Source organism: Mizuhopecten yessoensis, unplaced genomic scaffold, assembly GCF_002113885.1.
Source record: "Mizuhopecten yessoensis strain PY_sf001 unplaced genomic scaffold, ASM211388v2 scaffold10591, whole genome shotgun sequence".
Taxonomy (NCBI): domain Eukaryota; kingdom Metazoa; phylum Mollusca; class Bivalvia; order Pectinida; family Pectinidae; genus Mizuhopecten; species Mizuhopecten yessoensis.
This window is the reverse complement of record NW_018408623.1, coordinates 242038-268827: the sequence shown is the minus strand read 5'-3', so window position 1 is coordinate 268827 and position 26790 is coordinate 242038. Positions and strand designations below refer to the sequence as shown.

Sequence of the window (26790 nt, the reverse complement as noted above, 5' to 3'; positions counted from 1 at the left end):
TTTGACCTCCAGAAGACACACAAAGTGTAATCTACCGTTTGACGTCCAATAAACACAAAAGGTTTAATTTCTCGTTTGACGTCCAAAAAGACGCAAAATGTTAAATATATCGATCGACTTCCAAAAGAAACAAAACGTTCAATCTACCGTTTGACCTCCAGATGACAAAATGTTTAATCTACCGTTTGACATCCAGATGACAAAATGTTTAATCTACCGTTTAACCTCCAGATGACAAAAAGTCCAATCTACCGTTTGACCTCTAGATGACAAAATGTTCAACCGTTCGTTTCACCTCCAATAGATAAAATGTTCAATCTTTCGTTTCACCTTCAGAAGACACAAAATATCCAATGTATCGTTTCACCCCAGAGACAAAAAATGTTCAATCTAACGTTTAACCTCCAGAAGACACAAAATGTTCAATCTATCGTTTGACCTCAAAAACACTCAAATGTTCAAGCTACCGTTTGACGAAAAAACAAAACTCAAAATTGTTCAAGCTACCGTTTGACCTCCATAAGACACACAAAGTGTAATCTACCGTTTGACGTCCAATACACACTAAAGGTTTAATTTCTCGTTTGAGGTCCAAAAAGACGCAAAAAGGTTAAATATATCGATCGACTTCCAAAAGAAACAAAAAGTTCAATCTACCGTTTGACCTCCAGATGGCAAAATGTTCAATCTTTTTTTTTACCTCTAAAAGACAAAAAAACCAGTTCAATATGTCGTTTCACCTTTAAAAACAGAACTCTTGTTTGACCGCTAATTGATCAGTCTACTTGTATACAAAGGTATTTACATGGGCGTAGTTAGTCCTTGCTCGGAGTAGATTCATTTAAAGGCATCTATGCGCCTGATTTAATGATTATCTAACCCCTAAAGAAAACAACAGGAATTGAAGAAACGGCAAAATATAAGGGAAGACATCATAAATCAAACAAAAATCTGGAGATAAAAACAAAGGATGTATCACCAATCATAGTCTCTCAATCTCAGAAATGTGATGTAGGTTACAGAGAGTTGAAGGCGCAATGTGTAACTTGACAACCTACATCCTCACCTCGATCTGTTCCGAGAATGTTTTAATCTATCTTTTGACTTCTAAAAGGAAGGACATTTATGCATCGAACATTCTGTCGTTTCATCGCTGCATTTGAACAAAGGGTCAAACCAATCGATTTGCCATTCCACCAGCAAAACTTAAATTTGTTGGCCACTTTATCGCAGAAGATTAGCACCAGATGTCCAGTCTTATGTCATTGTGGCGGATTTCTCGGGAGTCGCTAAAAAATAAAAACGAGAAAATTAAACGGAATAATCTGAAATGTCTTAATAAGTAGAAATATATTGTTCTCGCGTATCCTATTCGACAGAACATAAAACAATTAATTTCAAGTGAAAAGGCAAGATATAAATAAGATGAGAGCTACAGTTGTCATTTGAAAGTCATATATGATCACGTTGAGCAAAAAACAAACTCGAAAGAACGCACAACGTACCATGCCGGTAACCGCATCTCGGACGAAAACAATCGAAGTTTATTTCAATCGAATTAATAACATATCAAACATTGATAGGGATTTACAGTTATAGTTCGTTACCCATTCGAATGTAAATAGTGTCACTATAGTTAGTTTAGAGGAATTGGACTGGGTCAATCGTCGGCGACCAGGTAGGCAGCGCAATTGGTAGGGCGTCGGTCCGTCAAGCTTGCCAACCCTTGTTTGAAGCACTAGGTATACGTATATAGCTAAAGGTGACTGTTTGGTAAAGGGATACACAAATCTATGTAAATCGTTGTTTCTTCGGGAGCGAAGACTTGGGGAAAGGAGGGAGGAATGTAGCGGAATAGGACTGGGCCGTTCGTCACCGACCAGGTACATGAAGCTTCATATTGTTTGAGCGTCGTTAGAGTTTGGAAACTTCTGGGTTATATTTCTTGCTATTCCATTGCTTAAATTCTGGAGATCCGCCTCTGTTATTTAAGTTACTAGATCTATATATAGGATTTTTTCTTTTTGGGAAAAATATAACACGTAAGCCCTCACTAGCATCACACGCTCTTGATGCGGATGTTCTGGGTCTCCCAATTAAAAGAAAGCTCAACTAACAATTCTGGTCTTTTGTACAAAACCAAAAATCTGAAAATTTTGGGGTATTACCACTCAAGGTCGATGGCATAACATATTATTACCCAATAGTCTATATAAATTATAACTAGTCATTTTTGACTGTTTCTGTTTTTTTGTCCAATTTCGGCTGTAGGGGTGAAACAGTCAAAACCGTTTTCCCGGTCAGAGCGAACTGTTACCCGGCGCGAATTCGATGCGCAGAAATCTCCCCTTGAGAGCCCCCTTCAAGCTCTGACTCTGACCCAAAATCCCAAGCATAAACACTAAACAGACAATTCCACTCTGTCTTTACCAATCCAGTCCCGCTCAAATTGTCTCATCTCTGTGAACTGACCTCTATTCCTCACACAAAGCCTGCAAACTACCTGTCAGACATCAATATCACCGTGACAATTCCTGGTGTTTCTAAACTTCTTAAAAACCTGGACCCCAAGAAAGCCACAGGCCCTTATAAAAATTCTCCAAATTTCCTTAAACATGTCTATGTTGAAATAGCTCCAATTATCACAGATCTCTTTAACTGTTCCCTCTCAAGCGGTGTAGTTCCCTCAGACTGGAAAACTGCCATTGTAGCCCCTGTATTTAAAAAGGGGCAAAAAGCCAACCGCAAAATTACCGTCCAATCTCGCTCAATCAAATTCAAAAAGAACACGCCCACAAACCGAACGGTTGATTCAGCGTGTCACTCACTGCATCTGGTTCGTCGATTGGTCGGATAGAACGTTTGAGGTCGGTGTCGTCTTGATTTCAGAAGCATTGTACAACATTGTATCTTTTTCGGAGACTTGTTATTTGCGCGCATTGTCAACTTAAGATTACGCATGTATACACGTACATGGAAATGTAAAATTTACATTGCATGTACATGTTTCAAACCATGTGTCATGACTTGAATTTTTCGTTGAATGTGTACTTATCCACATTTTCGTGAACTGTAATGGTATTTCTGATTACAAGAGGGCAAAACGAAGATTATTACACATGTTTGAAAGCTGTCCCTACCGACCGCTTCACTGAAAAGTAATATCATAGAACGGTGCAAGATTCGACTCATCATGCAAATTGTTTACAAACAAATTCCAGATTCCACACAGCTCCACAAATTATCATGCAAATTCATTCTGTCCTAGAGCAATTCGTACCTGGAACAGCCTCCCACATCGCCGACAGTGCAGACCTCTCAACACTGAAGGAAAATCTCCTCTCTCACAAATTCTAAGTGACATGTTGTTTTTATCGTATATTTCTAAAAAAACAAAACAAAAAAAACTTGTTTTTAACCGATCTTTCTGACGCCTCTCAATAATGTTCAGTATATTGAACGTTTTAGAGTATCCTGTTGAAGTTGAGTTGAAGTTTAAGTTTTGTACGGATAATTTAACCGTCTCCCGGTTTCGTTCGTTATAACTTATGATCAACTTCCGGTCAAAAGCATGGCTACGATCGTGAGGAGCTCTCTGAACATTTTTCCACGATTTGCACAGCGACTTACAGCATTCAGAGGTATGCGGATGTACTAATGGTGGTAACATATGTATTGCAGTTAATTTTTACCCATGTAATTGATTTTGGGTAGCGTAAAATATGTCTTTAAATGTAAAGTTAGTAACTGACCCTGCGTTCGACATTTTGACAGATGTACGGCCGGGTCCGGAGTACCGACAAATCACAGAGACCAGCAGGGCCCGTATTCATGAAACTGTTTTCATGCTCAAGCATGGATTTTGTGCTCAAGCATAATACTTGTTCCTGTTCTAAATGATTTTTAAAATCTTATTTTGTCAAAGTTTTGAAGAAAAATTGAAGAGACTAAACCAAATACTGTTTTCAATATTTATAATTGACGTTTTGTTCGTTGACATGATTTAGGTGAGTTACAAGAAAGCTGGCTTGAGCACAGAATCAATGCTTGAGCATGAGAACTGTTTCATGAATACGGGCCCTGAGCATTTGTTACCGGCGTTACAGCTATATTTGAACCTAAACCAGAGACGTATAAAGCCATATACGTCTCTGCCTAAACTAAGGTGTTCAGAGTAATTTTACATATTTTGGGGGTTTAGTCTTGAGATCGATTTTCAGTAAAAATGCCACCCACAATGATCATATATATTTTTATCGTTTTACTGCAAAATCAATCTATGTAGCTGTAACAAATTCTCAGGTCCCCGTGCGACAAATCTGTCTGTATTTATGTATCTGTTTGGCATATAGATGTGTCCATTTCTGTCACACATGCAAAATGTTAAATAAAAGTAGATATTTTGTTTGGGCCGAAGGAAACTCCTGCTTCTCAGCTTCAGCCAGTTCAGGCAGATGGTCTTGTCATGTGATGATTTTGAACACAATGTGAGGAGATTTGTAATTTGAAGTAGGGAGTTTGGATTTTCAGTGGGGACATGTTTCCGCTGCATCATGGCATAACGTTGGTTCTTTAAAAATAATCAATTGTTAGTTGTTACCCTATTTTTTCAAATCCTCTCTAAACAATAAAAACTCTGCAAAACAATGGCAGGGTTTTGCAGAGTACTAATGTTAATACTCGGCCTCCTCTGCCCCGGCCATGTATTAAATCAATCACATGCCTTGTAATGGAGCAAGCCTGGTGTGAATCACACTGGGGAGATTTTAGAATTAATTGACAGCACATTTGTCCGCATCATGTGAAGTTAAATTCTGCCTAAAATGTCGTTAAATTATCAAGTTAATGTAGCAAGCGCAATTCAAATCTGAATTGACCGCTATGTAGGTACAGTAAATGTAACTATTTGACATAATTCCAGTTACAAATTGTAGCTTACTTTTTTTTTTTTAATTTTAAATGATAGAAGTTGCATATATTTTAAAAGTCTTAGAGTCAATTAAACTGTTATTATGCTGATGATTTCAATTTAAGTTTCAACGAAAATATCTGCCACGTGCTGTCATGTTGGGGCCAGATGAATCACTACTAAAGCTATCAATACATAAGTATTGCTAAAAACTGTTGGAATATAAATCTTGTGTTGCGAAAAACATTGGTTCCATATACATGATTAATTATTATCCCCCGCTTTCACCGAAACGGGGGATATTAATATGGGTCTGCCTGTCCATCTGTCACGCTTCGTTTCTGTGCAAAAACTACAACAAATATTAACCGATTTTCTGCAAACTTGGTCACAGGGTAAAATGCCTTATGGGCTCGACCAAGTTTGATGACCAATTTCAGCAGACCCCATTTGGCGGAGTTATGGCCCCTTGAATAATGAAACGTCATTATCTGCTGCATTTTGTTTCCTGCAAGAACTACAACAAATGTTAACCGTTTTTCTTTAAACTTGGTATGATTTTGATGAAAATTGGTAAATAGGGATATTAGGGGACTGCAAATTTAACCGCATCAGTCTCGTTGCCATAGCTACCACACAGAGGCTTCTGATTGGTCGAAATTTAAATATTGTTAGATTTTGATGAAAACTTGTATATAGGGATATTAGGGGACTGCAAATAAAACTGCATTAGTTTCCTTATCATAGCAAACACACGGAGGCTTCTAATTGGTCGAAATTTAGATAATATTCAATTTTGATGAATATTGGTATCTTGGGGTATAAGGGGACTGAGAATACAACCGCATAAGTTTCGTTAACATAGCAACCACAATGAGGCTTATGATTGGTCGAAATTTAGGTATTGTTCGATTTTGATGAAAATTGGTATATGGGGATATTAGGCAACTGCGAATTCAACCGCATAGGTTTCGTTGCGGTAGCAACCATATAGCAACCACAAGAAGGCTTCTGATTGGTGGAAATTCAGATATTGTTTGATTTTGATGAAAATCGTTATAGAGGAGTATAAGGGGACTGCAAATTCAACCGCATAAGTTGTGTTACCATAGCGACCACAAGGAGGCTTCTGATTGGTCGCAATTTAGATATTGTTTGATTTCGATGAAAATTGGTATATAGGGGTATTAGGGGACTGCAAATTCAATCGCATACGTTCCGTTACCATAGCAACTACACAGAGGATTCTGATTGGTTGCAATTTAGGAATTGCTCAATTTCACTCAAATTTATTATGTACATTGTAGGTGTACTATGGCAATGCGATCCTTTTCTGATGCATCTTTGCGACTATGGGGGCAGTTTAGGGGATATCTGTAATGGTCTCCCATTACAATTAGTGCTTGTTGCTGTAGATATTGTTAAGATGTTTCAACCAAATTCCTTATATCCATCCAACTCATGCTAAGTTTGCCAACCAATGTGATTTGTGCATATTTACGGATTCTTCTTCAAGTTTCAAGCTATACATTATGTCTCAACAGCACGATACTCACATGTTTAAACCTAACCTCAATAATGTTAACCTACAATATGTCCTGCAAGCGGGGGATATAAATTCCACGAATTTGCTTGTTAAATCGGCTACAAGTATGAAATTAATTCCAATTACGTGTATAATATTATGTAATTACTGAACGGTGATTTAGAACATCTCTGACAAGTAGCTTAGGCTACACTGAATCAATGTGTGTTATCAATTTGATTTCCTCCTGATTTTGAAACACCTTGATTATATTACGGTAACAAGAGGAGCAATCACTGATGGTCAGGTTATCTTGTGAATCTCATTCGCCTTGGAAATTACTTGTGTAAATGGCTCAGTTGAGATAAGTTTTGCCCTGCAGCATTATTATTTTTTCAAGTTTTTTTTGGGGGGGGGAATAATGTTTTTTTTTTATGATATTCCAATCAATGTTTGGAATGATAATGAACATTACTTTGCCCGAGTTTCCTCTGACCCTGACACCACACTTAAGACATTTTGACAGATAGATGTCTGGGGCCCACAACAGACATCTATCTGTCAAAATGGTGAAGTCTGGTGTTGGGGCCAGATGAAACTTGGGCTGGAGCATTACTGTGAATTGTGAGTTACAAAATAATGGTTTATATATATAGAACTGTAACTGATATACCACTTTCATGATGAAGTTAAGATTGTATGTGTATTTTTAGCTTATCAGAGAACATCTCTGGCTACAGCTGTTGCGACTGAAAGCAGACCCATAGATGAAAAATGGACATTGGCAAGCGCTGTGTGCTTAGAACGATATCCCAAAATAGTGCAGCAGAAGACTCCTTTGGAAGACAGAATCAGCATTAATCTACAGAAAATAGAACTAGAACAGAGTGTTTTGTGTGACCATGAATTGAAACATTTGGAGGACATGTAAGTATATAGAGTTTTTGACGTGTTCAAGTGCTGAGTACCAGGTAGAAAATGGGCAGACTACTACTTGCTTAACCATGATTCTGATCTGTTAGAGTTAAATTAAAATCCATACAACAAATATTTCTTATTAAAGAAACAACACAATTTAGTTAAATGGTGGATAGAAATGAACACTGGCCTAGACGTCTATGAAGCAGCAAAATACAAATTATTTCAACAATGGCTATAAAGTTTGTTCAAATGAATGACCTTGACCCACTTAAACAATTACTTCTGAATAACCAGAAGGCCAAACCGTCATAATATTTTCCTGTAACATACTGGTATGTGGGATGAGGTATCAAGTCTTTCTGGTGAATGACTTTTTTAAAAATAAATTTGCCCTTGACCAGCTCTATAAGTCACATATAGGAGAAGTGTTTTCCAATAGCATATAATAACAAGTGAACTTAACATGCCCAGTAGGCCTTTTGTTTATTCATTCTTTTTGGTTTTTATCGTTGGATGGTTTGTAGTCCGAATTATTCTGATGTTTTATCGACTTTTTTCATATCGGTCTGTCTTCGATTAATGTCAGAACTCCGGCCCTCTATAATATGCGGGAAATATGCGACCCGCGCCCGGAGCGCACTTCAAACCGATATTTTAGAAACAAACCGTCACTTTCACACACATGTCGCACATGGATCGAAAGATCTATTCTTTATGCACAAGATGAACATACATAACATGCCTCAAACAACCAATACAATCACTAAAAACATAGTTTTTCAAACTTACTCTGTTTTGCTCTAGTTTTTTGATAGCCCCGCCTTCTAATGTCATGTGACTAAAATCTCGCCGGCCTACGTCATAACGTTGGGAAATACTTTCGGAAACTCGAGATCTCATCAAGTCATGTGACATTGCTCATGGCCTAATTTCCATTAAATACATGGGTTGGTATAGAAAACGTTGGAAAATACTTTTCGTAATGATCTTTGAAACATGTTATTGATATCACCTAGTGCATAAAGAATAGATCTTTCGATCCATGTGCGACATGTGTGTGAAAGTGACGATTTGTTTCCAAAATATCAGTTTGAAGTGCGCTCCGGGCGCGGGTCGCATATTTCCCACATATTATAGAGGGCCGGAGTTCTGACGTTAATCAACGACAGACCGATATGAAAAAAATTCATAAAACGTCAGAATAATTCGGACTAGATGGCTTGGAAGTTCTGAAGTGAACTCTTATTATAAAAAAGACCCTCACTGAGGATTCAGCCACTGTGCTTGAAAGTTTTGATCAACATACCTAATGCAGAAGTAGTTCTCTGTATTTAACTGAAATAGTTCTTTGACTGAAATAATTCTATGTATTCAACTGTATTTCTGTATTTGTTAAGATCTAACAGTACATCTCTGAGAAAAACTTTTATGATGCATTACGAAATGTTTTAAACAGTCCATCAGAATTTGGCTTTAACCCTCCAAAACATAAATTGTTCTCCTGTGAGAAGCCCTAGCAAGAAGGTAAAGTCTAGATGTCAATCATGTCATTGGCATCACATCATTGCACTTGCATTTATAATAATGGTTGAAGTACCAACCTTCGATTAGCTTAAAAGGTTTAATTAATTTGATATTGAAGTTATACTTATTTTAAACGCATCCTGTTCTCAGTTCACACAGGTTTTCAATAAAATTGAACTGAGAGTATAAAAGAGATTGAAATTTTATTTTTCTGTATTGTTTCTTTATTGCAAGGGCAAAAAAGAAGCAAATAGAAGCAGAGTCTGGTTCATCAGAACCGTTAAAGGGAGGTGAGGTGTCTGCTGGACTCCCAGAAGAAACCAAACTCACAGCCGCTGATTTAGAGGACAGCTGGGAAAAGGATGCTCTTGAATTTGTTTTGGAAGGAGGAAGTAGAGAAACAGGTTCGCATCAGCCTTTATGTATGTTCAGAACTGAAAATGTTTGGGAACTTTGTAGAAAATGTTTTACTGATTGTTTTGTTAAAAGAGGGCTAGTGCAGTGCCCTCTCATCAAATTGGATATATAGAAAGATGAAAGAAGCAAGTTAAAGTAACTCCTGGATTTCAGTTTTCAGAACTGTATAAATGTAGGTGGTGACTGGTCTCGACCTGCTAGACAAGCTGTCTATTTGATGACCACTGCATAGTGATAGTGGAGTAACAATGAAAGTCATGTGACTTGAAACAATACACAACATCTATGATGTCATCAATAGTTATTGGTCAAGGTAAAAGGGTTAAAGGTCACAGTTGATAATTTTAAATTGAAGTAAAAAGTTTGCCTACAAGAAAAACATCTCCTGAACACATTAACAGATTGAGTTCATATTTATAGCAATTTAGGGTAACATGGAGTCCTACAACTGGCAAAGATTTTGGTGGTCATCGGTCAAGTTTAAAGTCACACTTAACCACTTTTGATGTTAAAAAGTTTGAATAAAATAAAATGTCCAGAACACCTTAACAGATTGAGTTCATATTTATAACATTGTCCTACACATGCTTAAATTTTGGTGGTCAAGGTTAAAGGTCATACTTGATCACATTTGAAGAATTGTTGGTGATTGGGAGGTAGCTATAGGTGTATATTGATGTAAAAGTTCTCCTTTTCCCTTAGTTTCCTTAAGCGTGGATTTAGGTTATTATGAGTTATTAGAAAAGACATAATAGGACTTATATCCTGGTACTGAAATTCGGATATTGTCATAGAAAAACAGTGTTATCTAACGCAGAATCAGAAAAACACATAACCAAACTGGATTTGTTTTGTATATTTCAGCTGCTGACAAAGAAAATGACCTTCAGTCTTTGAATAGAAAGCTTGACAAGAAACTATTTCTGGTGGTAAAACAAAGGATTGGCGATTATGAACATTGGATGCTTCCTCAAGGCGACCATCAGCAGGATGAGTCGATGAGAGAGGTACAAGGCAGAGAGTGATGGGCAGTCAGTTTGAAATCATAATTGATTCGTAATCAGAAGTGAGAAATGATGATCAATTTCATAATCAGTTTATAGTTTATAATGTAATGGAGCTGATAACCCCAGATGAAGTGACAACACTCCAGTTACATCAACTGTGAACAGACAGAGTTGTTCACTATACATGTATATATGGTCCAAAATAAAGTGACAACACTACTGTTACATCAACAGACAGAGTTGTTTACTATACATGTATATATGGTCCAAAATAAAGTGACATCACTACTGTTACATCAACAGACAGAGTTGTTCACTATACATGTATATATGGTCCCAAATAAAGTGACAACACTACTGTTGCATCAACAGACAGAGTTATTCACTATACATGTATATATGGTCCCAAATAAAGTGACATCACTACTGTTACATCAACAGACAGAGTTGTTCACTATACATGTATATATGGTCCAAAATAAAGTGACAACACTACTGTTACATCAACAGACAGAGTTGTTCACTATACATGTATATATGGTCCAAAATAAAGTGACAACACTACTGTTACATCAACAGACAGAGTTGTTCACTATACATGTATATATGGTCCAAAATAAAGTGACAACACTACTGTTACATCAACAGACAGAGTTGTTCACTATACATGTATATATGGTCCAAAATAAAGTGACAACACTACTGTTACATCAACAGACAGAGTTGTTCACTATACATGTATATATGGTCCAAAATAAAGTGACAACACTACTGTTACATCAACAGACAGAGTTGTTCACTATACATGTATATATGGTCCAAAATAAAGTGACAACACTACTGTTACATCAACAGACAGAGTTGTTCACTATACATGTATATATGGTCCAAAATAAAGTGACAACACTACTGTTACATCAACAGACAGAGTTGTTCACTATACATGTATATATGGTCCAAAATAAAGTGACAACACTACTGTTACATCAACAGACAGAGTTGTTCACTATACATGTATATATGGTCCAAAATAAAGTGACAACACTACTGTTACATCAACAGACAGAGTTGTTCACTATACATGTATATATGGTCCAAAATAAAGTGACAACACTACTGTTACATCAACAGACAGAGTTGTTCACTATACATGTATATATGGTCCAAAATAAAGTGACAACACTACTGTTACATCAACAGACAGAGTTGTTCACTATACATGTATATATGGTCCAAAATAAAGTGACAACACTACTGTTACATCAACAGACAGAGTTGTTCACTATACATGTATATATGGTCCAAAATAAAGTGACAACACTACTGTTACATCAACAGACAGAGTTGTTCACTATACATGTATATATGGTCCAAAATAAAGTGACAACACTACTGTTACATCAACAGACAGAGTTGTTCACTATACATGTATATATGGTCCAAAATAAAGTGACAACACTACTGTTACATCAACAGACAGAGTTGTTCACTATACATGTATATATGGTCCAAAATAAAGTGACAACACTACTGTTACATCAACAGACAGAGTTGTTCACTATACATGTATATATGGTCCAAAATAAAGTGACAACACTACTGTTACATCAACAGACAGAGTTGTTCACTATACATGTATATATGGTCCAAAATAAAGTGACAACACTACTGTTACATCAACAGACAGAGTTGTTCACTATACATGTATATATGGTCCAAAATAAAGTGACAACACTACTGTTACATCAACAGACAGAGTTGTTCACTATACATGTATATATGGTCCAAAATAAAGTGACAACACTACTGTTACATCAACAGACAGAGTTGTTCACTATACATGTATATATGGTCCAAAATAAAGTGACAACACTACTGTTACATCAACAGACAGAGTTGTTCACTATACATGTATATATGGTCCAAAATAAAGTGACAACACTACTGTTACATCAACAGACAGAGTTGTTCACTATACATGTATATATGGTCCAAAATAAAGTGACAACACTACTGTTACATCAACAGACAGAGTTGTTCACTATACATGTACATATGGTCCAAAATAAAGTGACAACACTACTGTTACATCAACAGACAGAGTTGTTCACTATTTATATGACTCATTTTATATAATGGTTGGGTTACAACAAACTTTCACAGTTTTTTTTTTCTTTTTTTAATTACATCAATCATATTTATAATAAAAGTTAAAAAAACATAAGGAACTGCCAACACATACTGAACATTGTAAACATCTGATATTTGAATTCAGTAACAAACTAGTTATATTGATATGGAGTTTGTTACCTATAATCTGAATCAGATAGGGTGAACTGATGAATTTTAGAATTGATCTGAACATTTGGCCCTAAACTACAAGGCAGATCACAGATAATCATCTTGCATCCATATATAATTTTGTTCCTAATTAACCATCAAAATTCAGCAGGATTTGTTTTAAACCATCCTTAATACTCCATGGGGTAAGGCTCACTTCTGATCCCCCCCCCCCACCCCCTCCTCTTGAATATGTCATACCAAATTGAAGGCATCAGGTAAAAAAAACTAGACTAATCGCTGTGGCTAATTTACCTGTCCTTCGACGATACAGTGGAGTGACACCCGATGCTAAAGCCAGCCCATTTAACCATTACGCAACAAACATATTCTTCTATTGTACAGCGAAGGATTAAAACTAGTCATCTCATACACAAGGTGATGCACACTGAGCCTTCCATTTTGCTATGACATATTCCAGGGGTGCAGAGAGTGAAAGTGAGCATAAACCCCTGGAGTATTAAGGATGATTTAAAACATGTTTTACTGTGTACAGGTAAAAACATTCAGATCCTCACAAGAACAATACTTTATGAAAATTAATGGATAAACCTCAAAAGATAAATTGCATAAAAAATTCAGGAATATGTTGAAATCTCCTGAATCAACGAATGACTTTTTCTCTTTTTCTGGTGAAGTTTGTGTGGATCATTTTGCTATGCATAACAGTCAGAAAACAGCTACTTAAACGAAAAAAGATATTTAAAGTCAGCATAAGAAGCTGATCAGTGTCGACTCTAGGTCTGTTGTATTTTTATTTTTTAATTGTGTTGTAGACCGCTGAAAGAACACTCAGAGAGACTTGTGGAGACAGTATACAATCAAGGTTCCTGGGAAATGCTCCATGTGGGTTTTACAGAGAAAAATTATCAAAGACTTTACAGGAAAAACTGTGTGTAAATGGAAATAAGGTAAGGGCACAAGGCTGAAAAAACTAGACCTACAGGACAGGATATAGGAGTACAATAAACACCCTAAACTAGACCTACAGGACAGGATATAGGAGTACAATAAACACCCTAAACTAGACCTACAGGACAGGATATAGGAGTACAATAAACACCCTAAACTAGACCTACAGGACAGGATATAGGAGTACAATAAACACCCTAAACTAGACCTACAGGACAGGATATAGGAGTACAATAAACACCCTAAACTAGACCTACAGGACAGGATATAGGAGTACAATAAACACCCTAAACTAGACCTACAGGACAGGATATAGGAGTACAATAAACACCCTAAACTAGACCTACAGGACAGGATATAGGAGTACAATAAACACCCTAAACTAGACCTACAGGACAGGATATAGGAGTACAATAAACACCCTAAACTAGACCTACAGGACAGGATATAGGAGTACAATAAACACCCTAAACTAGACCTACAGGACAGGATATAGGAGTACAATAAACACCCTAAACTAGACCTACAGGACAGGATATAGGAGTACAATAAACACCCTAAACTAGACCTACAGGACAGGATATAGGAGTACAATAAACACCCTAAACTAGACCTACAGGACAGGATATAGGAGTACAATAAACACCCTAAACTAGACCTACAGGACAGGATATAGGAGTACAATAAACACCCTAAACTAGACCTACAGGACAGGATATAGGAGTACAATAAACACCCTAAACTAGACCTACAGGACAGGATATAGGAGTACAATAAACACCCTAAACTAGACCTACAGGACAGGATATAGGAGTACAATAAACACCCTAAACTAGACCTACAGGACAGGATATAGGAGTACAATAAACACCCTAAACTAGACCTACAGGACAGGATATAGGAGTACAATAAACACCCTAAACTAGACCTACAGGACAGGATATAGGAGTACAATAAACACCCTAAACTAGACCTACAGGACAGGATATAGGAGTACAATAAACACCCTAAACTAGACCTACAGGACAGGATATAGGAGTACAATAAACACCCTAAACTAGACCTACAGGACAGGATATAGGAGTACAATAAACACCCTAAACTAGACCTACAGGACAGGATATAGGAGTACAATAAACACCCTAAACTAGACCTACAGGACAGGATATAGGAGTACAATAAACACCCTAAACTAGACCTACAGGACAGGATATAGGAGTACAATAAACACCCTAAACTAGACCTACAGGACAGGATATAGGAGTACAATAAACACCCTAAACTAGACCTACAGGACAGGATATAGGAGTACAATAAACACCCTAAACTAGACCTACAGGACAGGATATAGGAGTACAATAAACACCCTAAACTAGACCTACAGGACAGGATATAGGAGTACAATAAACACCCTAAACTAGACCTACAGGACAGGATATAGGAGTACAATAAACACCCTAAACTAGACCTACAGGACAGGATATAGGAGTACAATAAACACCCTAAACTAGACCTACAGGACAGGATATAGGAGTACAATAAACACCCTAAACTAGACCTACAGGACAGGATATAGGAGTACAATAAACACCCTAAACTAGACCTACAGGACAGGATATAGGAGTACAATAAACACCCTAAACTAGACCTACAGGACAGGATATAGGAGTACAATAAACACCCTAAACTAGACCTACAGGACAGGATATAGGAGTACAATAAACACCCTAAACTAGACCTACAGGACAGGATATAGGAGTACAATAAACACCCTAAACTAGACCTACAGGACAGGATATAGGAGTACAATAAACACCCTAAACTAGACCTACAGGACAGGATATAGGAGTACAATAAACACCCTAAACTAGACCTACAGGACAGGATATAGGAGTACAATAAACACCCTAAACTAGACCTACAGGACAGGATATAGGAGTACAATAAACACCCTAAACTAGACCTACAGGACAGGATATAGGAGTACAATAAACACCCTAAACTAGACCTACAGGACAGGATATAGGAGTACAATAAACACCCTAAACTAGACCTACAGGACAGGATATAGGAGTACAATACACACCCTAAACTAGACCTACAGGACAGGATATAGGAGTACAATACACACCCTAAACTAGACCTACAGGACAGGATATAGGAGTACAATACACACCCTAAACTAGACCTACAGGACAGGATATAGGAGTACAATAAACACCCTAAAGTAGACCTACAGGACAGGAAGTAGGGCGTACAATTCACACCCTACAAGGTTCTAAGTTGGACAGACAGTAGTTGTATGTCTGATTGTTTTGGGTGTTTTTTAATAAGTCTATTGTCCTCAATAATAAAAAACGTTCATGCTCAGAAATAAATAGAGGATATTTAATGGTGTCGCCAGTTATAACAAATATATTTCACGAGTGTGGCTAATAATTTTATATTTTAGCCACACGAGTGAAATATATTTGTTATTACTGAAGACACCATTAAATTTTCTATTTATTACATTTTTAAAGCATAAAACATTAAAAATTAACGCATTAAAAAAGGATGGGAATCGGGAGCATAATAATTAGCACCTTATCCTAATGACGTCACACTTGACAACAAAGCTGCGCACAATTTTGAAAGGGATACTCACGTTTTCTGCTTTTTTTCTGGTATTATTGCTTATAAAAATGTTATTAATTGTATATTTATGTAAATACTTAAGTGTGTGTACCAAATATTTACCATAACAACCACTTATTCTGCCGACGCTTCATTTGAATCTGAACAAAAATTTGTTACCTTTGAATGCAGCGAATAGAAGATACTGTTATGATTGGTCAGTATCAAGAAGTGATATTTGTCACAGTGTGAAAGATATCAGTTCTATCAAGTTGATAGAATCTGATATTTCACTGGCAAAAATGTAATAAATGAGTATACTTTATTTGAAATTATCTACTTATACTCCTTGAAAGTGATAATCTCAATTTGTTGTGTTTCAGGTATTTTTCTTTAGGGCTGAATTCAATCAAGGGAGCGTAATTGTTAGTGACCGTATTACTGATTATAAGTGGTTAACAGTTGAGGAAATGGCAGACTACTTGGAACCAGACTATTATAAAAAGTGTAAGATGTTTGTATCAGATTTGTGGTGAGGAAGTAATAGAAACTTGAGTTATCATCAAAACATCTTAAGATTGATGAACTGAAATGAACCAAGGTATGTGTTAAAAAAGATGTCTACATTCAAAGGACTAGGACAATATATTTGTGCAAAAATTCAAACCAGCATTTTACACCTTGGTATTCAGACAAGACCATCGATGCCGTTTTTGTGTAATTCAGTGTGTAGAAACGGTTTTAATTTCCTGTAATGTTATGAAGCTGTAACGCTGGCCATTATTGACACCAATAACCCTCTTTCTGTGTGATCAGTTTAAACTGAAACAACAAAACTGAATGATACTGTATATGGTCATGCACCTTGGTCATGTGATACACTGTCATAGTCATGTGATAAAGTGCAACAATTTGATAATAGGATACAGCACCCTGATCATCTAAGTGGACAATGCATAAAGTAATTGTATGCGATCAGGGATTTCAAATGATTTCTCTGATGTGTATATTTGTTCATTTTCCAGATATTAGATCAGTAAGTATGGAGTGCTTTTGACATTCAATGAAGTACTCTCTAAGATGTAGTTTTCAACGGTTGAGAATGTGTAAACATTTAGTGTACATACCGTAGTGTTAATTTGTGTATGAACATGTGTCAAACATCATATTATAATGTGTAATAAAATGATTTCAAGTCCATAATTATCCTGAGATTTCTTTTAGATATTAGTTGTACATGTATATTTTGGTGTATACACTCTAAGAGGCTCGAGTAAAAACCATGGAATCATGCAGTAATATCTGTTATGTTTTCATCCTTGGCTAATATAAAAAGTTCACAATCCCATGACTAAGGTCAGTTATCGAAAAAGATAGCACCGCACTAGTTAAAATCAGCAGTTTTTCTGCCCCAGCCATGAAATAAGGGAGGGGGCATATATATGCCATATAGTGTGGCCCATGTCTGTCGCAACTCAAGTGACGCATTTTGCTCAAAGGTCATTGCATGTTGCTATACATAGAAAACTGTTCTCTATATTTCTCCATTTATCATCTTGAAGTATGATAATACTGGTACCTTGAGTGTGTGCATATTTCAGGGTGTCGAGATCAAAGTTGTAGCTATTTATAGAACATTATCAAACACTGAAACTTATGGGGTGATAAAGCATGACAAAATGGTCATGTTAAATTTAATAACTTTGTGTCTTTAAGGTGAAATATTATGTTGTGTCTTCTGGTAATATTTAGGCCATTTGTTTCAAAATAAATGAAACAAATCTTTTTACACCTCACCATTAATTTATAGAAGTTTTATAAATCTTCAATTAAATTGTACTTTGTGACCTTGAATGAAGGCCAAAATAATGCATTCAACAAACTTAAAACGTCACAGATTAAAAACTCTTGACACATTTTATGTTTTAAATCATGTTTATTTGAAGGATTAATCATCATTACAATTTTTAATCCTGTACAAAGTTATACATGACCAAAGTCATACAAAATCTTTAATAGAAATTTCAAAAACAAGTAATGAGATTTAACTGTATCTGACACTATTAGCTACCTTTTGACAGAAACGTCCATATCCTAATTCAAGAGTTACACTTCTCAATTGACACAAGTGCATCAGAACAACTCGCAAGTGTTGAATATGTGCAAGAACCTTTCTCTTTAGACTTGAAAAATAATTGAAACGTTCAATATAATAATCTGAACACTGTCCTGTGCCTGTACAAACATCGATACTGACTCTTGGTAGAAATACAAGCTTAAGACTTGTAAGCACTATGTATGAGCTCATTAAAATTCTCTTAACTTTTGTATTATCTTACAGAACTAACGCTAATATTACATCAAGATGCTTCTTCAAAATGATCACAAAAAAATCAGGATCTGGACGTAAAATTATGAACATTAATTTACATGTACATTAACTTGTAAATTGTGAATTCAACATTTTAATAAAACACAGTTATAATTTTTTATGTAACATTTCACATTAATAAAAAATAAATAGAAAAGCTTTACAAACTTACATAATGTACCTGGTAAATACACATGATGGTGAATACCGACTTGCATCACAGTTTATTAAGTCTACAGTCAAACGAAGGAAGGAAAGTGGTAACAACCATCAACAGATACTGCCGATTACAAGGTGAAACTACAGTAAAACCTCCATATAATGCCCCTCATTACATTTACGGCCAACACTTTACTTTTCAATTATGTTTTTTTTCTTATTTTCTCAAGAATACTTCATACAGTTTCTTCAGTTTATCGCCAAATGTTGGCAGTATAATGAGAGTTTACTGTATCTAAGTACAGGATAAAGCAGTATCTTAACAGGGAATGCAATTGCACAGAGTGAAAGTTCAATAGCACTATAGTAATGATAGTGAAGACAAAGTGAGATTTGTGAAATGTACACAATCTTTGTGCTTGTCACACGAATCTGACATTCCAGTAAGATCTATATCTCTGCAAAGTTGTTGGAACAAAAAACATGGTTAGAAAATTTGAGTCAACAGCTCATTAATTTTACAATGCTTTGGTCACCTGATCTGAGCAAAGGTGTTTCTTGGTGCGAGTCATGATAGAAATTTAATACTTGTTGGTGAATTACGATAGGACGATTTTCACAGGATTATTGCTAATGAACCGACACAAATAAACCAGCATAAAAAGAATGTTAACTCTCTAACCCTGAGAAGTTTTACAATGTGCAACATTTTGTTATTTTTCACGAGATATGTAATTTGAATGAATTTGTAAGTCAGTTACAAATTCAAATATCTGTTGTATGAAAAATAGAGAGCATAATTTCCACAAACCCATATGATTTATAGTAATAAATCTTATTTAAAAGTTTACATACTACACACTCGTACTAGTGACATGGCAAAACCTCCCCATGCAGCCCAATACACATACATCAGAAATTGTTTATTAAACATACAAATGCCTCTGCTCTCACTTTGATGAATACTGAGCTAAACACAAAAGTCTAAACAAACAAAAGTAAACTTTTCTTAACATTTTCTTCAAGATGGTAAGCTGTATTGGAGTGGAATCAGTTAATTTCAGGGGCCTTGATTGGGTTCAGTGGGTCGTGGTCCATTGTCTGGTGTAACATCAGGCCCAGCACACCAACACGGTTGGCCATTGACACTCGGATGTTGCGCTCTTGTTCAAATAAGTCGTCCAACTCCATCCACTGCAGAAACAAGACAAAGATAGGATAAGCAATAAAGGTTTATAAGTTTTTGCGTATTGCAGAGTTATCTTCTCTTGTGAGTAGGTATTGATTATTTGACAAAACGACGTAATTTTCTCACACAAACCAATGACGTAACGATCAATACCTGCTCACAAGAGAAGATAACTCTGCAATACGCAAAGACGGAATACTGTATAACAGGAACCTTTCGCCCAGTCCAATGTTTTAGTCCAATGTTCGCCCAGTCCAATGTTTGCCCGCCACTGGTAAAATCCATTCTTGCTATTCCTATGCATAGAATAATGTGGACCTTTCCAATGTCATGGACAATTTGGCCTCATTACGAAGGGCGAAAAAGGCCAAAACTTCCAAATATACAGTATATCCTAATGTTAATTTCTGCATTTCAATAAACAAATATTTCCAATCCTAGCCTGTTAATGTAAATTATGTACCTTATAAATTTGATCCTTACCAAACTGGTAACAAGAGTACCACAAATGGAACATACTATGCCTGCTGATGTCATTGTATTAAGATGTGTAATGTAAACACAAGCAGTGTAAGTTATAGAATCAAGATGTGGTGAGTTTGTTGGATTGAAAACATTATGACAGGAATGCATGGACAAGTCAGTTTCCCCATTATTATGTACAGATTCTATAGCTGCTATAACTTTCACCTTGCACATATGACCTTATCTATCAGTATCATGATATTGATGTGAGAAATACATGTGTAAAGTTTCACATAAATAGGTTGGAAAATTCAGTCTGGAACATGTACTGATGGGCGGATAGGGGCATGATGATGCCAGTACTGTATACAGTGTACTGCGAAATTTTCGCTGCAGTTTATTTCTCGCCCTTTTTGCCTGCCTTAATGAAGAGAAAATTTATCATAACAGCAAACTTTAGAAAACTAAATATTATGCAAAAGTATTTAAATGTGAAGGGCCAAACTAACACTCCATGAATATGGTTAATTCTGGCTAAGGGGGTAATTTTGACCGGGCGAACAACACAGTATTTGCTTCACCAAATGAAGGTCTTTGAAAACAATTAACAAATGATCACCACAAGATGTTTTGCATACCTGGTGCCATATAACAAAGCATCTTATTTCAGAAAGAAAAGCTTACACACCTGCCTAACCCTCTCCATGTCTATCTCTGCCCGCCGTAGTTTCTCCCACACAAAGTGTTTGTTACATTTACGTTTGGCTGCTCTGCAGTATTCACCGGTCTCCTCAAACACGTTAGTGACTAACGGGCAGCCACACACCTCATCTGGTCCCACCTACAAAATCAACATACCACTTCCATCAGATAACTAAACATGTTTATGATAACCCATCTTTGCTATCAAAATTTGCTATCATACTCAACAACAAAAATACAAAACGTATAAAGAATTATGCTGTGTTGTCAAATAACAGACATACAGTTATCAGGTGTTTTTTTACCTAATTTTTACGATAGCCTGTTCCTAAATGAATTTGGAAAATTATAGCATTATTTTAAATTGGGAAATCCAAACTCTTATTTCTTGCTATGAAAAGCAGCCTGTTATTGGCAGTAAAACGAGGCAAAAGAAATCACTGTCCATCCCCCTTCCTCTCATACCAAAATATCATTAGGCACAAAAATGTAAAGATAGAAACTTAGATATAAAATAACTGTATATATACCTCTTATACGACAGATGCTTTGTATACTGTTAATACTGCACTGATCTACATTCTGAACTTTTAGCCATTTAAATTACTTGTACAATTCTCTAACCCAGCTGGTTGTCAACATACAACCTTTACCTTTGGTTCCTTAGTGTGTTCTGGACAGAGGACTTTTAACCGTTTACAGTAAACTTTCTGTTGGGCGTTGTAGTAGTCACAAAACATGGAGTTGCCCTCTATCCGGGTTTTATAAATGGACCCAAATGATGTCTGTGCCTCATACTGAAAATAAAGAGACATTTATAATTAGCATTTATAGTATTTATACCATGACAAAGGTAAGACATTGTAAAGGTGAGAGCTGAACAAAAATGTCAACAGTGTAATACCAACATGTTGAAATGTACCAGCTGATGGTTAGGTAATTATTCCTATAAATTCTACACCAGATTTCATGTGAAATGATCTAATCTATGATGCATAGAGTGGAACCTATCTCTCTGATATCTGGAATATCCCTATCCACCTGAAATACCCTGTTTACCTGGAATATCCCTATCCACCTGAAATACCCTGTTTACCTGGAATACCCTGGAATACCTGTTTATCTGAAATATCCCTATCCACCTGAAATGCCCTGTTTACCTGGAATATCCCTATCCACCTGAAATGCCCTGTTTACATGGAGTATCCCTATCCACCTGAAATACCCTGTTTACCTGGAATACCTGTTAACCTGGAATATCCCTATCCACCTGAAATGCCCTGTTTACCTGGAAAATCCCTATCCACCTGAAATGCCCTGTTTACCTGGAATATCCCTATCTACCTGAAATGCCCTGTTTACCTGGAATAACCCTATCCTGAAATACTCTGTTTATCTGGAATACCCTGTTTACCTGGAAAATCCCTATCCACCTGAAATACCCTGTTAATCTGGAATACCTGTTTACCTGGAATATTCCTATCTACCTGAAATGTCCTGTTTACCTGGAATAACCCTATCCACCTGAAATGCCCTGTTTACCTGGAATATCTGTTTACCTGGAATATCCCTATCTACCTGAAATACCCTGTTTATGTGGAATACCCTGTTTACCTGGAATATCCCTATCTACCTGAAATACCCTGTTTATCTGGAATACCCTGTTTACCTGGAATATCCCTATCCACCTGAAATACCCTGTTTACCTGGAATACCCAGTTTACCTGGAATAGTTCTATCTACCTGAAATACCCTGTTTACCTGGAATACCCTGTTTATCTGTAATTCCACTGTTTACCTGAAATACCCTGTTTATCTGTAATTCCACTGTTTACCTGAAATTCATTTTGGAATGCCCTGTTTATCTAGGAAAAAATGTTGCTCTGATTTAATTCATAATAAATTTGTTCATGGTTCCAACAACCTTTAGACAACAAATTTTATTGAACTGCATTTAAATAATAAAAAAAGCAGAATAATGTATACCAGTTAAGCAGAAATAATTGTGTGCAGGTCTTGATCTTGGCACAAATTTAATTTCAGTAAATCATAAATGTGGTCAAAGGTAATTTTAGATTTGTAAAAGATCTTTTTAGATTTCAGATTTGTATTTCTCTCGGACATACAAAGTATGTAACAAGAGGTCAATATGTATCCTATTCTTCTGAATGGTATAATGGATGAACAATGAACAGACAGGTATCAGGTGTGAATAAGATAAGTATACTTACCTTTGCAAAGCACTTTTCCATGTGTCGGAGTGCCCCTTTCTGGTTGAGTTCGGCTCCACAAGTGACACAGTACATGCTGTATTCCATATCATCTTCTGCTTCCTTCTCCTGCAATGTCAAAGGTCAAGCTCACCTCATCAAAATTTTTACCACCAGCTTTCTGATACTGGGTAGATGCAGAAAACATTAGATAATTCAGATAGCAATCATTGTTTGATGGACAACAGTGTCAATTAAAATTGGTCAATTTTCTGTAACCTCATTATCATTTCAATCTCAGATTATAACTGAAGTACATATCAGTTACACTCTCAACTTTGTCAGCTATATATTCAATTATTGTGTTGGAAAACATCTGCTTACTGAAATTAAACTTGCAATATTTATTTCGAATAACCTCTAAAGTCTTCTTTAAAAGATGAAGGATCAAATATTATACTGAAATTACATATCTACTGGCAAATAGAAGTAATTCTTCCAAATTGGCACATGTTGTTGCCAGCTCATTAATTGAAGTACTTAACGTTGTAGTATATGAGGTTTTGGCTGTCAGAACATACCTCCTGGTCCGGAACTATGATAGAATGTTTGACTCGCTCTAAAAGTGCGTCCAGCTCCTGATGTCGGAAATCAAGCTCCCCTAGTTTATGCCGTGCCTCTAGTTGCTGTCTGCGAATTTTTTCCAGTGCTTTCTTGTTGTTTTCCTCTGTCACACAAGGTGTGCTCTGCCATTGCTGGATCTTAGGGGGCAGGAGTTCATAGATACGACTGGAATAGACCACAAGAAAATTCATCGTTGAGGGCAGGTGCTCAACAATATATACTGTAATCCTTTTCCTATAAAATCTATGTTTGCCCCGTGTTAATTTCGCCTTTCACATATTTTTTCATATATTTCATGTTGTGTACTAAAATATGCTGTCATGATAAATTTGCCCTCATTTGAGAGGGGGGAAAAAGGCTTCAGTTAAACTTCGGCAAAAAATCCCGGTATACAGTAGCTTGAAAAGAGACAAATACATTAATTCTGTGGGAAGTACAATGTAGTTCACAAATTCAGATGATCTTGTATATTGGAGATTGGACTAGTGCTACAATACACATACTTTTTGGCCAGTTTCATGCCACACTCCTCGGAGCAGTACTTGGAGTTGGGCCGGGCAGGCTCTATACATCCTGGCCCGAAACACTGGCGTGGCTCCTCATCCTCCACTTCCCGTACATCATCTACCTCTCCTCCACGCTTCTTTTTCCTCTCTGAACCTGTCTTGTCTTTCAATTTCTACAAATCAAGCATATATTATCATATCAATATGTTTGGTATATATTTTTCTTTAAAATTGTTTAGAGTTTTTGTCCTTGGAAAGAACAATGAATAATTTGGTCCTTCTTTGGCCTGCAATTCTATCAAAATTCAAAATATCTAATTCAGTTTTTGCAGTACTGATTTTGTGTGTGTGTCCTTTTTTAATTTGAATATTTTTTGGATGATGATATGAAAATCTTTATTTCAGTGCCATGGTATCTAGTTGAAAATTGTGTAGACTGGTAAAATTTGAAAACTCATCAATTTTATAGATTTTTCGCTTATTTTTTCTCTCAGCAACCATAGGGCACATTCTTGAACCTTTCCTTTTGTTGAATATGGAATCATTTTGGAAAAGGATGCTTTACAACTGATCAGTCAAAATATGTGATGTCATTCATATTATATTTTACATTATAGAAATAAATGGAGGTAACTTTAAAAGAATTGACCTTTTTTTTTTAACTGTACCTGTTTTTTCTTGGAGGGTGAATGTTTGCTGCTTTCTTTTAACTTTTTCTTTCGTGGTGATCCCGACTCACTCTTCTTCCTCCCTGGCTTATTCTAGAGTTCAAAATATAGAGTACAACAGTCAAGTCAAGTTTAAACAGCAATATCATGAATTCTTTGTTATCATTGATTTTAAAACAATCTAAAGAACTATATCAGAGTCTGTCTTATTTTTTTTCTGTTTTCTGTCTATGAAATTTTCTTTGTTCTAAATCAGGGAGATTGAAACATTTTTTTAAAAAGTTATATAAACCTATACCTTTCATTTGAACAGTTTTTTTGACAAAACACATAATTCCACCGGCTACCTTTCTGTGTGTGTTTTTTAAGAGCTTTACCAAAGCCTAAAAAACACTTTAGACCAAAAGTAAACTTTGGCTGTTCAAATACCTCATGTACCACAAAGGTATTGATACATCATTAATTACAGGTATAAGACCAATACTACATGTACCACAAAGGTATTGAAACATCATTAATTACAGGTATAAGACACATGCTGCATGTACCACAAAGGTATTGATACATAATTAATTACAGGTATAAGACACATGCTGCATGTACCACAAAGGTATTGATAAATAATTAATTCCAGGTATAAGACAAATTTTACATGTACCACAAAGGTATTGACACATCATTAATTACAGGTATAAGACAAACACTACATGTACCACAAAGGTATTGAAACATCATTAATTCCAGGTATAAGACAAATTTTACATGTACCACAAAGGTATTGACACATCATTAATTACAGGTATAAGACGCATACTGCATGTACCACAAAGGTATTGATAAATAATTAATTCCAGGTATAAGACAAATTTTACATGTACCACAAAGGTATTGATACATCACTAATTACAGGTATAATACAAATACTCCATGTACCACAAAGGTATTGATACATCCCTAATTACAGGTATAAGACAAATTCTACATGTACCACAAAGGTATTGATAAATAATTAATTCCAGGTATAAGACAAATTTTACATGTACCACAAAGGTATTGATAAATAATTAATTCCAGGTATAAGACAAATTTTACATGTACCACAAAGGTATTGATACATCATTGATTACAGGTATAAGACAAATACTACACGTACCACAAAGATATTGATACATCATTAATAACAGGTATAAGACACATACTGCATGTTCCACAAAGGTATTGATACATCATTAATTCCAGGTATAAGACAAATACTACATGTAATTAATGATGTATCAATCCCTTTGTGGTACATGTAGTATTTGTCTATACCTGTAATTAGTGATGTATCAATGCCTTTGTGGTACATGTAGTATTTGTCATATACCTGTAATTAATGATGTATCAATGCCTTTGTGGTACATGTAGTATTTGTCATATACCTGTAATTAATGATGTATCAATGCCTTTGTGGTACATGTAGTATTTGTCTTATACCTTTAATTAATGATGTATCAATACCTTTGTGTTACATGTAGTATTTGTCTTATACATCACTAATTACAGGTATAAGACAAATACTACATGTACCACAAAGATATTGATACATCATTAATTACAGGTATAAGACACATACTGCATGTACCACAAAGGTATTGATACATCATTAATTACAGGTATAAGACAAATACTACATGTACCACAAAGGTATTGATACATCATTAATTACAGGTATAAGACAAATAC

The 26790-nt window shown here is 35.8% G+C and overlaps 2 protein-coding genes across 4 annotated transcripts in view; one reads left to right on the top strand and one right to left on the bottom strand.

Moving 5' to 3' along the window:
• Window positions 1-3555: 3555 nt before the first annotated feature.
• LOC110461249 (39S ribosomal protein L46, mitochondrial-like) lies at window positions 3556-17369 on the top strand. Its single transcript, XM_021514654.1, has 6 exons — window positions 3556-3641; window positions 7148-7361; window positions 9114-9283; window positions 10161-10303; window positions 13420-13554; window positions 16555-17369. The coding sequence occupies exons 1-6, from the start codon at window positions 3572-3574 to the stop codon at window positions 16705-16707; spliced, it is 885 nt and encodes a 294-aa protein (XP_021370329.1). The 5' UTR covers window positions 3556-3571; the 3' UTR covers window positions 16708-17369.
• A 718-nt stretch (window positions 17370-18087) lies between these two features.
• LOC110461248 (CXXC-type zinc finger protein 1-like) overlaps window positions 18088-26790 on the bottom strand; it is a 26036-nt gene continuing 17333 nt past the window's right edge. For all 3 annotated transcript variants that reach the window (XM_021514651.1, XM_021514653.1, XM_021514652.1), the window contains 7 exons: window positions 25066-25158; window positions 24395-24570; window positions 23849-24056; window positions 23289-23396; window positions 21711-21854; window positions 21044-21196; window positions 18088-19895 (listed from right to left, as the gene is read on the bottom strand). In XM_021514651.1, the coding sequence (XP_021370326.1) occupies window positions 19752-19895; window positions 21044-21196; window positions 21711-21854; window positions 23289-23396; window positions 23849-24056; window positions 24395-24570; window positions 25066-25158 (1026 nt within the window). In that variant the 3' untranslated portion in view covers window positions 18088-19751. The remainder of the gene's footprint in view (window positions 19896-21043; window positions 21197-21710; window positions 21855-23288; window positions 23397-23848; window positions 24057-24394; window positions 24571-25065; window positions 25159-26790) is intronic.

Coding starts and splice junctions, on each gene's coding strand:
- LOC110461249 (XM_021514654.1), top strand. CDS start 3,572: ATGGCTACGATCGTGAGGAGCTCTCTGAACATTTTTCCACGATTTGCA. Junction 3,642..7,147: donor GCGACTTACAGCATTCAGAG/GTATGCGGATGT, acceptor GTGTATTTTTAG/CTTATCAGAGAACATCTCTG. Junction 9,284..10,160: donor AGGAGGAAGTAGAGAAACAG/GTTCGCATCAGC, acceptor TGTATATTTCAG/CTGCTGACAAAGAAAATGAC.